The 13,282-nt window shown below is 45.3% G+C and overlaps 1 protein-coding gene across 2 annotated transcripts in view; it reads right to left on the bottom strand.

Annotated features, from left to right (window-relative positions):
- Positions 1-13,282, bottom strand: part of HYDIN (HYDIN axonemal central pair apparatus protein) — a 2,122,366-nt gene that overhangs the window by 42,586 nt on the left and 2,066,498 nt on the right. For both annotated transcript variants that reach the window (XM_069217473.1, XM_069217472.1), the window contains one exon: positions 12,021-12,233. In XM_069217473.1, coding sequence (XP_069073574.1) covers positions 12,021-12,233 — 213 coding nt within the window. The remainder of the gene's footprint in view (positions 1-12,020; positions 12,234-13,282) is intronic.

The raw sequence follows: 13,282 nt of genomic DNA, 5'->3' as shown, positions 1-13,282 counted from the left end.
TTTGACTGTTGTAATTAAGCCTCCCGTGAGCCTCTGAGCTGACGAGCTCGGGTGAAGCACCTGTGCGCCCTCTTGAGTGGTACTTAAACCCGTGAATACTTTCAAGGCGGCATTTCAAGCAACCCCGTCAGCTACACGTTGCTCTTCGCTGATGACGGCCAAATAGCCAGAAACACGTGTCCGAAGATACAGCACTTGCCGCACCAACTTATGGTGAAAAAGGATAAGTTACTTACCTGTAAATCCTAGTTCTCTTCCAGGGGTATCCTCATCAAATTCATAAACATTGAATATTCCCGCCCTTGTGCGGGGACCCCGGAGCATATATAAAATACACACACATTATACATGTGTAAAACAGCAATGCAGGCTATAATGTTAAAACAGGCTAAAATGCTTTATTTCTATGAAGTTTTTTTTTTTTTTTTTTTATATTATAAAATTACAATAGAGAATAAATATCTACGCAAGCCCCCAAAACTGGGCTTAGGGAAGCAAACAGCAGTAAACTCTAGAGAAAAAGAGAAAAAACTGCATTGAAAAACAATGGAGCATTCTTAGCCAATAGGCTGCATGCAGGTTAACACAGGAGAACCATAAAAACTTTGGCACCGTGCCTTTAAGACCCTGAGCACCTCCAGTATCCCACCATGCCTCAGGGGTGAAGGAAAGGTGACAGTTGGTTCACAGTTAGGTCAGTTCTTTTTACGGTGACAATCTGTGTAACTGATTCAAAATACAGTCTGTCCTGCACTTCTAGGAGACGTGCGTCCGGGGAGGAGGGTGGGTTGTTTATGACTTTGATGAGGATACCCCTGGAAGAGAACTAGGATTTACAGAAGTAACTTATCCTTCTCTTCCAGGGGATACTCATCAATAGTCATAAACATTGAATAGATTAGCAAGCCCATCCCTAAACCCTGCGGACTGTCCGATAGAAGTGCAGGAATAGATACGTATTATGCAAATAAATTTCTCAGAGAGGCCTGCCCCACTTGGGCATCCGCTCTTGCATCTGAGTCTAAACAGTAATGTCTAGTAAACGTATGCACAGACTTCCATGTAGCAGCCTTACAAATCTCAGATATTGGAACATTGTTAAGGAGGGCAGCAGTAGCCGCTTTTCCCCTTGTGGAATGCGCTTTAGGCCTCGCTAGTAATTGTTTATTAGCTAGCTGGTAAGTAGTAACAATACAAGAAACTATCCATCTTGATATCGTTCATTTAGATGCTGCCTCTCCTGTCCTCAAATGACCATAATTTACAAACAAGCGGTTAGAGTGTCTAATCAATTTTGTCTTATCCAGATAAAATTTCGGCACTCTTTTCAAGTCTAAGGAGTGCAATGCTTTCTCTGCCGGAGTCTCCGGTTTGGGAAAGAAAGTCGGTAAAGATATAGTCTGATTGATATGGAATTCTGACACCACCTTCGGAAGGAAAGATGGGTGAGTTCGCAGAACCACTCTATTGTCATGAAAAAACGTGTACGGTTCTTTGGAAGACAAAGCCTGGATTTCGCTGACCCTCCTCGCTGAAGTAATGGCCACTAGAAAAACCGTCTTCCACGTAAGGTGTTGTAAAGACGCCTTATGTATAGGTTCAAAAGGAGGGCCCATAAGTTTTGCCAATACTATGTTCAGTTCCCATGGAGGAGAAGGTCTCTGAAGGGGCGGAAAAACTTTTTTCAAACCTTCTAAGAAATCCTTGACTATAGGTTTCGTAAAGAAGGATTCCTGAGAAGGTGACTTGCGATAGGCTGTAATAGCAGACAAATGTACCTTAATAGATGATACCTGCAGACCGGACTTTGCTAGGTGAAGCAAATAGGACAGTATGACATCCTCCTGAGCCCGTATGGGATTCTGACCTTGTTGACAGCACCATATGTAGAATCTCTTCCACTTATAAGCGTAAGAACGCCGCGTGGAAGGCCTTTTGGACTCTTTCAAGATGTTCATGCACTCCTGTGAGAGCCCTAGGTGCCCATACTGCAGGAATTCAGGAGCCATGCTGTTAAGCTCAGAGAGGGTAGGTTGGGATGTAGAATTCTGCCCTCCATTCTGCTCAGAAGATCCGGTCTGCACGGCAGCCTCCTGTGAGGTTTTTCCGACAGGTTGAGGAGATCTGTGTACCAGAATTGACGGGGCCATTGTGGCGCTACGAGAATCATTCTGGTTCTGGATCTGTAAAGTTTGTTGATCACTGCCGGTATGAGGGGAATCGTCGGAAAAGCGTAGAGAAATATCCCTGACCAGTCGATCAACAGGGCATTCCCTCGAGATCCCAGACGGTAGAACCTGGATGCGAAGTCTGGGCATTTCTTGTTTACTTCGTCTGCGAAGAGATCCAGTTGAGGCCGACCCCATTGCGCGAAGATGTATTCTGCGACTTCGCCGTGTAGGACCCAATCGTGAGCGTCCTCTAGGTGTCTGCTCAGAAAATCTGCTTCCACGTTTTGCTGACCTGGCAGGTGGACCGCTGTAAGTGAAATTCCTCTGGCCAGGAGCCAATGCCATATCGCTTGGGACTCTCGAGATAGGGGTAGGGATCTCGTTCCCCCCTGTTTGTTCAAATAATACATCGTGGTTGTATTGCCCGTTTGTATTAGGAGAGTTTTCCCCTGAATTAGTGGTATGAAAGACTTGAGAGCCAGATGGGCCGCTCTGAGTTCTAGCAGATTGATGTGGTACTGCTTTTCCTTGTCTGATCACAGGCCCTGAGCTTGAAGGGGACCCAGATGAGCCCCCCATCCCTGAAGAGACGCATCCGTTACTAGGGTGTCGGATGGAAGTACCTGGTGAAACGGAGCACCCACTGACAGGTGAGGTCTGTGCATCCACCATCTCAATGATTGAAGTGCTACCGCCGGTAGTCGCACTCTGTCCTCCCAGCGACCTGTCCTTTGGCTCCAGTTGCCCTCCAATGCCTCTTGGAGGGGCCTCATGTGGAGTCTGGCATTTGGGACAATAAAAATGCATGATGCCATGGAGCCCAGCAGCGATGTCACCTGACGTGCCGTAGGTGCGTTGGCTCTCAACAGGTCCGGACACTTCCTGTCTATTGAGGATAGTCGTTCCTCCGAAGGATTCACTCTTTGGAGCTCTGTGTTTATGATAGCTCCCAGGTAGTGAAGGTTCTGAGTTGGACTCAAGGTTGACTTTTGGTAATTGACCTGAAGACCTAGAGACTCGCAAACTCCGAGCACAATGTCCCGATGGCTTCTCGCCTGCTCCGGAGAAGAAGCCTTCAGTAACCAGTCGTCCAGGTATGGATATATGAATATCTTTTGTTTTCGAAGATGCGCCGCCACCCCCGCCATACATTTCGAGAAGACGCGTGGGGCAGATTTTAGGCCAAATGGTAGAAGTCTGAACTGGTAATGCTGTAACGCTACTTGGAAGCGCAGGAATTTTCGATGTTTGGGAGCTATTGGGATGTGAAAATACGCATCCTGTAGGTCGATGGAGCACATCCAGTCTCCCTGATGTAGCTGAGGGAAAATCTGGTGAAGTGCCAGCATCCTGAACTTCCGTTTCCTTATATATTTGTTCAGCAGCCGTAGGTCCAGAATTGGCCTGAAAACGCCCTCTCGACCCTTCTTCGCCACCAGAAAGTAACGGGAGTAAACCCCCTTTCCTCTGTGCGCAGGTGGAACCTTTTCTATGGCATTCTTTTTTAGGAGGGCGAGAGCCTCTTTGCGCAGCAGGCTGAGATGAGATGGATTGCCTTTGGTTGGCGGCAAGTGTGGTGGAGGCTGTTTGAACAGAAGAGAGTAGCCATGTTCGACAATATTGAGCACCCATTTGTCTCTTGTGATAGAGTGCCACTCGTGAAGATAAGCTGTAATACTTCCCCCCAGTGGAGTGGTGTACAGTGTCGAGGGAAGCGAGATCTCATTGTTTGGTGGGTGCTTTCGGAGTGGACTGCTGAGGTCTACTTGACCCTCGCTCCCTTGTGTTCCTTCGCTGAAAAAGAGGGCGTCCCTGTCGTTGCTGTGACCTTTGGGACCAGTGAGGGGTTTGAACCCTCTGCTGGAAAGGGCGCCTGTCATAAGGCCTGTACCTCCGCCTGAAATCTCTTTCTTTCTTTCCAGGCCCACTGCCCTCATGGTATCCACCTCGGTCTTCATGCAGGCCATTTCCTCGTCTGCATGGGCACCAAATAGAGAGGTTCCGGCGAATGGGAGATTCAGGATGCGTTGTTGGGCTTCCTGCTTTAAACCAGTGAGCCTCAGCCAGGAAGACCTCCTTGCACAGATTCCATGCGCGTACCCATGTGCAGCTAAATCCGCCCCATCTGCTGCCGCGCTGATAACCTGGTTGGATACCAGGCATCCTTCTTGCATGATCTCTTGGAAATCTTGTCTGTCCTCTCTGGGCAATTTCTCTGTGAATCTATTGAGAGAGTCCCACAGAGAACGATCATACCTACCCAGGAGTGCAGAAGCACTGGAGACTTTCATTGCCGAAGCCGCCGTCCCGCATATCTTTCTCCCCAGAGAGTCTAGATGCCTGCTCTCTTTATCCGGGGGAACCGTGGATGACGATGCCACCGAGTGGGTCTTTCGGGCTGCGGCTAATATTACCGAGTCCGGTGGCGGATCCTTCCTTAGGAACAGAGGGTCCTGTTCGGGAGCCTTGTATTTTTTGATAATCCTAGCCGGGGCAGATTTGAGCGAGGCTGGGGCCAGAAAAGTGTCCATGGTTGGCTGCAACAAACCAGGCACTAGAGGCAGCAGCTTTTTTGATGCTGATCTCTGTTGTAGAGTCTCAAAGATGACTGACGAGGAGGTAGATGGCTCTGGAACTTCTATGTTTAGTTTCTGCGCTCCTCTTAGCAGCACCTCGTTAAACGTGGTAATGTCATCTACCGGTGAGACCCTAGCAGGTGGTGAATCTGTTAGGGTGGGTGGATAACGCCCGACAGATGATCCTGAAGACGACCAAGAGGGTGATCTTCTTCTTGTACGAGACCTGGATCGTCGTGGAGAACGAGACCTGCTGCGAGACGCTGTAGCAGAGCGCCCAGGCCTCGCAGCCGGTTGACGAGGAGCAGAACGAGCCCGTCCTGCCCTTGCTGTCGGTGATGGCGTTCTTGGTAGGGAGGCAGTAGGCGAGTACATTCGCGAATATTGCGAATCTGGGGAGGCCGCTGGTCTGTTAAGGCTCTCCAGCCATCTTGGAGATAGATTGATGGGCGAGACATGCCCAGATGATGCCGCTCTTGACCGAGAAGAGTTGCTCGGTATGGAGACCACTGGAGCTGGTGCGGCCTTGTCTGGCGTGGGGCGATGTTCTACTCCCTGCGGGACAGGTAAAACCTGTGTCGACGTCGATGGCTGAGTCGACGTCGAAGGGCGCCCCACCGGTTGCTCATGCCTCAACGTTGAGTGTTTCGACGCTGAGTGTCTCGCCGTTGAGTGTCTCGCCGTCGAACGGCGATCTTTGGACCTCGACCTGCTCGCCGTCGTGTGCCTCGACGTGGAGCGGTGGGAAGCCGACGGCGGATGTCTCTCATGCCGTCGTGGCGATTTCGACGTCATGTCTCTTGACGTCAGGGGGCGCACAGCCTTTGGCGGCGACCGGGCACGCCGGCGATGGCTCGACGTCGATCGGCGGGCTGCCGTCGACGGAGACCTGCCCCTGCGATGGTGTTCCCTTGACGCCGTCTCCTTCGACGTCGGGTGTGTCGCCGTCGACGGCGATCTATGCCGGTGAGACGGTGGTAGCGTCGACGTCGACGGGGAACAAACAGGTACTTTCCTACCTGCTGACGTCGACCTAGCAATTCTCTCCTGAGAATGGCCTGCTGGTTGTCTGGGAAGTGAAGAGGACGATGTTTTCTGCCTCTCCTGAAGCCCATGCAGCCTGATCTTTTCTCTGTCTTTCAGAGTCCTCTTTGACATATTCTTGCAGTGCTTACAAGTGTCAGGGCAGTGACTCTGAGGCAGGCACACTATACACAGAGAGTGTGGGTCTGACTGGGCCTTCTTCTTCCCACAAGCAGGGCATTTGACAAAAAGTGAAGGCATTTTTCTGTCAGGAAAAAACTGCCAAGCTCAGACAAAGATGTTATTTGTCGAATGAAAAAGGAAAAAACGCTTTTTTAAAGGATTTTTCTGAGAAAAATGCAGAAAAACTGAGAGCTCAATGCTCCAGGATCATCTCAGAAGAAGCCGGAAAAAAGAACTGACCTAACTGTGAACCAACTGTCACCTTTCCTTCACCCCTGAGGCATGGTGGGATACTGGAGGTGCTCAGGGTCTTAAAGGCACGGTGCCAAAGTTTTTATGGTTCTCCTGTGTTAACCTGCATGCAGCCTATTGGCTAAGAATGCTCCATTGTTTTTCAATGCAGTTTTTTCTCTTTTTCTCTAGAGTTTACTGCTGTTTGCTTCCCTAAGCCCAGTTTTGGGGGCTTGCGTAGATATTTATTCTCTATTGTAATTTTATAATATTAAAAAAAAAAAAAAAAAAAACTTCATAGAAATAAAGCATTTTAGCCTGTTTTAACATTATAGCCTGCATTGCTGTTTTACACATGTATAATGTGTGTGTATTTTATATATGCTCCGGGGTCCCCGCACAAGGGCGGGAATATTCAATGTTTATGACTATTGATGAGGATCCCCTGGAAGAGAACTTTAAAAACTCTATTCAAATTCGTGCTAATGACTGCATTTACCATGATGCCTTGGGGTCACAAATGCTGGAATGGAAGACAGGGTGTTCCCCATTTTGACTGTCCTATGGAAATGCTGACCGGACTATAACTATCAATAGTTAAAAATACTAAACTACAGTTGTAACTTAAATTTCTAATTTACACGCCACCTTCAATTTAATACAAATCGAGCACCTCCATACAGTCTTGTCATCTCGATCACCAAATAACGTTTACTATAACTCGCCACTCTACAATGCAGTGTGTTCTCTGAAATGTCATTTCAGATGTCGCAAGTATTGTTATCCATGCTATAAGTCATACAAGGGGGTTTAATGAATGCCTGGAGAAGGAGTGAGTTATAGTTAATGTAGTGTGGCGAGTGTGGTGACAAGACTGTATACAGAGGTGCATGAATAGTAAATTGAGGGTGGTGCGTAAATTTGAAATGTAATTATAAATATATGTGAAGTTTAATTTGGGTGTGTATAGAAAGAATAAGTAACTTTTTCCTAACTATAGATCTTTCACTTTTGATATTTTCTTCGAATCCAAAAGGATTTTATTTATTTTTTAATAAAATAAAGTTAAACATTTTAGTGTTGTCATACTGTACTACTTCACTAAACATAATATTTAGCCCGGGCATGCTGGCTAATGCACAGCTTCAACCCGATGAATATTTAAATATTATCAGAGGACACGCTGCCTACAGCAGCCTCCTCCACGTGTTTAGGATTAATACCACCGCTCTTAACCGAACAGAATACAAAGGAAGCGCCGGAATTTAAAACCGATATGTAGAAAAAGGAATAAAACACTCACCATTTCATGGGCAGTCTCGTCAGAGACAAAAAGTAACAGGACATGAGGAAGGTTAGTTCTTCTTTTATGTTATCATGAAAGGGGAAGGTCTCTTCCTGTGGTGGATATATTGTATTTTTAGGTCAAGCTTTAGCGACCTATTGTATATACTTTGTTTAGGCAAATGTAAAGAAAGCCTGTACTGGCTTTAATTGGTCGAATCACTAGAAGCTTTGTGATGACAAAGATTTAGTGAAGTCTTGGACGACTTGGAAGGTGATCCAATATACATCACTGAAAAAGATATGAAGTAGTTTTAAGAGCCTTAGGGCCGATGGAGCACTGGGTCCTAAAGGGCTGCCAGGGAGCATTTTCAAGGATGACTGTACCTTTTGGACACCAACATGCATAGTTTAATTAAGGAGTGTTTTGTCATCTATTATTCCAGAATCATGAAAAGGCTCCATCTTCTTTCCGATTCACAAAAAGAGCGATTGTACTGCGCCTGAGATCAATGGTAAGGTGTTTGAAAAGGTGCTACAGCAGGAATTTGAGGCATGGATTAACAAAAGCAATATCATGCCATTTTATTAGACCAGATTCAGGACAGATTTATCAACCATCAACAATGTGATTGCTCTCTCTTATTGGGGAAAAAAGGATGCCGAAGCAAGTATGCCCCCACTCTATGCCTGTTTCTTCAATTATAGCTCTGCTTTTGTTTGTTTTGTTTGGAATATCCTTTGGGCCAAACTTTCTAGGTGGGGCATTCCAAAAGAATTACTGGCAGCCTTCATAGCGTTGGGTGTGAATTATGAACTCGCATAGCCATGCAACCGGGAAAATACACACCAATAAAGGTCTCAAGCAGGGTTGTGCCATTGCCCCAACTCTTTTCAGCCTTTACACAGCTGACCTGGATGCAGAGCTGTTGAAGGGCCGAATATATCCACCCAAATAAGCCCACTGTAATCTTTCTATGATGCAATATGCTGATGATCTGGTATTGCTCTATCACACCAAATTTGCTTAACAAGACTGCTAGGGATACTCCAATCATATAACATCAAGAACGCCTTACAGGTAAATGCTCAAAAATCTAACGTTTTGGTCTTCAGGCAAAAAACTAAAAAAAGACAGGTAGAATGGCAGCTGGGCCTACTCAGTGTAAAAGTACGATTGTTAAATACAATTACCTGGGGGTCTGGCTGTCGGACTTTGGAAGGCCCACATGCATGGCATGCCAAAGCACAAATAAGAAAATCAGAAAAGACAGCTTGTGTGCTATGTAAGTTGCACTATAGCTTACACAGCCACTTGGTGGAGGGCATCTTAAGAGTGACACGCACCAATATTTTACTTCTTACAACTTACGGCCACTTGGCTTTTTCTGGCATGTTTCATTGAGACTCCGGAACACTGCCATATATCGGCATACACAAAGATTTTTGGCATCCAGCAGGGCTGCGGCGCACATTTATTTGCCTAGAATTTGGGCTTGAAAATATGGACATCTTTTGCAAAACAGATATAATCAAGTATCTAGGGCGTCTAGGGCTGCTTGAGGCTCACTGAGAACTGCTGTAAGTTCCATCTTTCAAGATAAAAGTCCTCTTGGTCACGATTTTTAGTAGGGGCGGCAGCCACACTGACCATGAACCTTGACTGGGGGTGAACGTTTGATTTGTTCTACGTTCCGTCCATCAACTGTTCTTTTTGCATTTGTCGCCCCAAGTGGGAAGGGTATTCCCAGACAAGAGTCCTGTGCTCACCATGCCGCCAGATTCAAGCTAGCCTGGCTGAAGAGGGGTGATACCCCGAAACCGGTCCCAGGATGCTTGTTTCTGGTCCAGGGAGGACCTGGTCTGGCAGTTCGGGCTGGACTATTCCCATGGGGAACAGGGTCAAGACTGATTTGTATGTGGCTGGGTCCAAACTGGAATGGCATGGTGAGCAAAAAAACTGATGGATTGAACCCAGATCTGTGACTGGGGGTGAACGTTTGACTTGTTCTACGTTCCGTCCATCAACTGTTCTTTTTGCATGAACCTTGAGGCCACAGACAACACTCTTTCGACAACGGAAGCCTTAAAGAGACTGCTAAAAGCATAAGGCAAACGATTATCAAGGGAACAGAACATTAGAAAAATCAAAGGTAGTCATAGATTAGAGGGCGTAGTTCAATCATATGAAGCCATCCAATTGCAACCATATTTCAAAGCTGCCCTGGGGAGACCAGCTTTAATGATTCTGCTACTAACTATGCCCATAAATGAATACAGGTCACATTGGAAAAATATTCCCAAAGCTACCAAAAACTGTCATCTGTGTGCTACCTTTCTGGAATTTGCTATTCATGTAATATGTTTTTGTCCTGCACTGCTCGCTCAAAGACGGATTTATCTTAAGCCCGTTTTTCTCCAGAATGGTATAAGAACATGCGACATGGCGATGACATTTATTTACTCAGCAGTGACTGTAAAAGATCTGGCACAGATCAGTAAATTAATGGCCACGGCTAGTCGGATCTTGCAGGAGACAATTAAAGGCCCTTGTTGTACGTGGTCAGTTTTTATGGGCGAGCACAAAGTGCTCCGTCCATTCTGTAATCTCTCTTTGGGCTTGAAACCACGCCCATGCCACGTCAGTCACTTACATTGGTTCGTGGGCTTGCCTTTTAAAATCTGCTTGCTTTCATTTGTGAAAGGCATGCATACGTCATGCCTTTTCCGGTGTTTAGCCCACATACACAGCACTGGTAAAGTACCATAAACATGCGAGGCTCGATGTTTTCAGCCTGGAGTCCGGACTACTATATGTTTATTTTCCACGCAGGACAATCATGCTGCGTTTTTTTTGCTTTACAACGCTAATAGCTCTAACTCGAACAAATGCGAGACCCGTTGCATTGAAAATGCATGTTATGCCTTACCGCTCCTGACCTCATGCACAAGTATGCATGTAATGAAACTTTCAAGTAGCAGGCATGATTTTAAATTACTGTAGTGGCTCCAACTGAATTTTAGCCAAAGTGTCTTCTTGTCTTACACATTGCACTTTAGGGGATGGCCCCGCAAAAACACAACTCCTTTGATACTTGCTTTTTAACTATTGCTTGTTGATATCATCGTTATCCTAACAAATGTCTTTAGGGTTTTAATCGACAGTCTTCTAATTTTGTGGTTCTGTAACGCTTGCTGCTGCTATCAGTAAAGTACCTTTGGGTTTTATTCACAGTCGTTGGGGTTTTACAATGCTTGACGCCATCATGCAAAGTAACTTTACGAAATTCAAGCTGCCAATGCATTACTGTCACCTGTATGCAACGAGAATCTCTTATATTATCACCTGTGCTGGTCTACACGGGTGCTGGTGTTATTACTTTTATCTTGCTCAGCACCCTGGCCAGAGAGCTCCTGAGTGAGTTCGGAGGGGGGCCCTCCATGTGCTTTGCAGGGGAGGGCCTTTAAGTTTTGTTAGGCCACTGCATTAGGGGTTAAGAGACAGGTAAATAGTGCCCCCTTGTGGTCTCTTTACCTTCGAGAACTCCTGTTTTCTCGAAGGCAAATTCCCTCACGATTCTTCAGCATCCCCTCTGGCACTTTTTTGAAGATTCACTTTCTTTAAATGAATGAGAAGAGGACAGACACACCACATACATGCCATATGGGTCATTAGGAGCTTTCTCCTTTCCCCACGAGGTGTACTTCCTAAATAGTGGATGCATAATGGAGTTTCCTTGAAGAAAAACTGCAAATAAAACCTGTGTTTAGGGAAAACGACGTAAACACACTCGGTTGACAAACCTTTTTACATCACAAGAAATGTAAACATGAGAAAATGCATTTAAATAAAGGGTAATGAAACCCTTGTAGTGTTTTTGTTAGTCCTCAGATGCGTTGGAAAAAAGGACATAGCCTGTGAACCAACTATGTACAAGGAGTGAAGGAATACAGAAGTTGGCTTGCATTAGCAGCGCCTGTTTTTAATACGTTCAAAGTCTGCTGCCTATTTGACCGTGTTTCCCTTTGCTTGTTCTTTCAATTCCCGCGGGCAGCACGGTTAAAGTTGATTTACTGTTTTCATTTAACTGTGCAACGTTTTAGGAAAAAGAACGTTCAATATTCGTGGTTCAGCTTCAAATAGGTTGCAGTTCTTATATCTGCTTTTACAAAAGCCACATTTTTATAATTTAGAAACATGGTTTAAATGTTGTAAAACTGTTTCAGAGCCTTGACCCAAGAGGGGCTACCCAAATGTCTATCACTTCAATGAAGGTCGCACTTTATAGAAAGATGCTAAGTTCCCACATTCAGACTCACTCATTGTGATTTCTTTTGGATAGCTAAAACTGTACTCCTCAACACCCTTTTTACACATCATAGCAAAACCAATTTTTGAACCAGCGCTTGGTTTGCAGTGCCTTCTCCTACAGTTTGGGTCATGTCCATGGCATAGTAACACTATTTGTTGGCCTCTTAACCTCTCTGGTTATACCCAGTACCCTCGACTAATGTGCGTGGAAGATAATTTTAAGTCAGGTGGTGACTGTACCTGGTGCTTCTTCCCCTCTGTTGTCATGGTGAGTGGTCTGTAGGTGACTTCATAAGGTTTATTCTGCTGATGGGCATCTACAACAACGGTCTCTGGGCCTTTCCAATATTCTCCTTCCATGATGGGGTGCAATGTCCATGAGCGGTTGGTCCTATTTGTCAGAAGGATGGTCTGAGTTTGTCTCCCTCGCACCTGACAAATAAAATTCACGATCTGCAAAAAAAAGAGGAACCAGTGAAATGAAAGGATGGTTGAATGATAACGTTTTACTTACTAACTCCTTCAGTTACACCAAATGGGCATCTACCTATTGGAGGATGAAGGTAGCAGAGAAGCTAAGCTCAGAAGTTTAGCGAGGGTGCCCAAGCCAACTTCAAGGCTCCACTCCCTTGTTCATGCAGTGTCTGTCACCTCAGCCCTTGTTTCCACAACTAAAAGTGGGAATTCTTTTTTGGACAGGACACAGTTGAGGAGAAGAGAGGGTTATATGACTAATATGGCAGAAAAACTAAGAATACAGGAACTGCTATGTGAGAAACATTTACTTAATCCCGCCATTGCCCCTCCATTCCCATGTAACACATAATTCAGTTTACAATTTATGTTATGATCTGATGAGTAGGAAAATCCTTGAGGCATCTTTGAAGCACCTTTAAAAAAAGTTTATATGTAGGTTGTAACATTCTAGAATTCGCTGTGTGCAGTCAGATAAGCTTAAAGCGATTTCACTTTATACAATGTTCGGTCCAAACGGATGAGGAAAAAGGATAATAACAAAGGTCTAAGACAAATGCTTAAGTAGCCAAGCCAATCCAGTGCTTTCAGCATTGCTTTTCGATGAAGGTCTTTCGGGTTAATGGCATTAAAATGAGAATTCTACAAAAAGGTTAATAGAGCAGTAGTTCCGAATTTCGCTCAGTGATAGGTGACACTCTCTGAGAGGAACTTTATCATTTTATTAGGTTTGAGAACCAGATCCAATTGGTTCAATATAGAACAACCCGAATAATGGAATTTCAGTAACTGTTGATGTTTAAGTATTTGAGGAAGAGGAGAAAAATACCACACTCCACTGAAGGCCTGAGTGATCTCATCTATTCTTGACAATTGTTATTTCAGCACACATGTAATATAAAGAATGATGAACCCACTCTCTCGTTCCCTTTGGAGGGAACTTCCTTTTGATAGAGTCTTTGCCACATGTTATTGAGATCCCTCTCATTTGAGAGAAAACACTTTAGTCTGCATCCAGTGTGAGAAGG

Source organism: Pleurodeles waltl, chromosome 12 (genome assembly GCF_031143425.1).
Source record: "Pleurodeles waltl isolate 20211129_DDA chromosome 12, aPleWal1.hap1.20221129, whole genome shotgun sequence".
NCBI classification, from domain to species: Eukaryota; Metazoa; Chordata; class Amphibia; order Caudata; family Salamandridae; genus Pleurodeles; species Pleurodeles waltl.
Note: the sequence above shows the minus strand (reverse complement) of the source record. Positions and strands in the feature narration are given on the sequence as shown.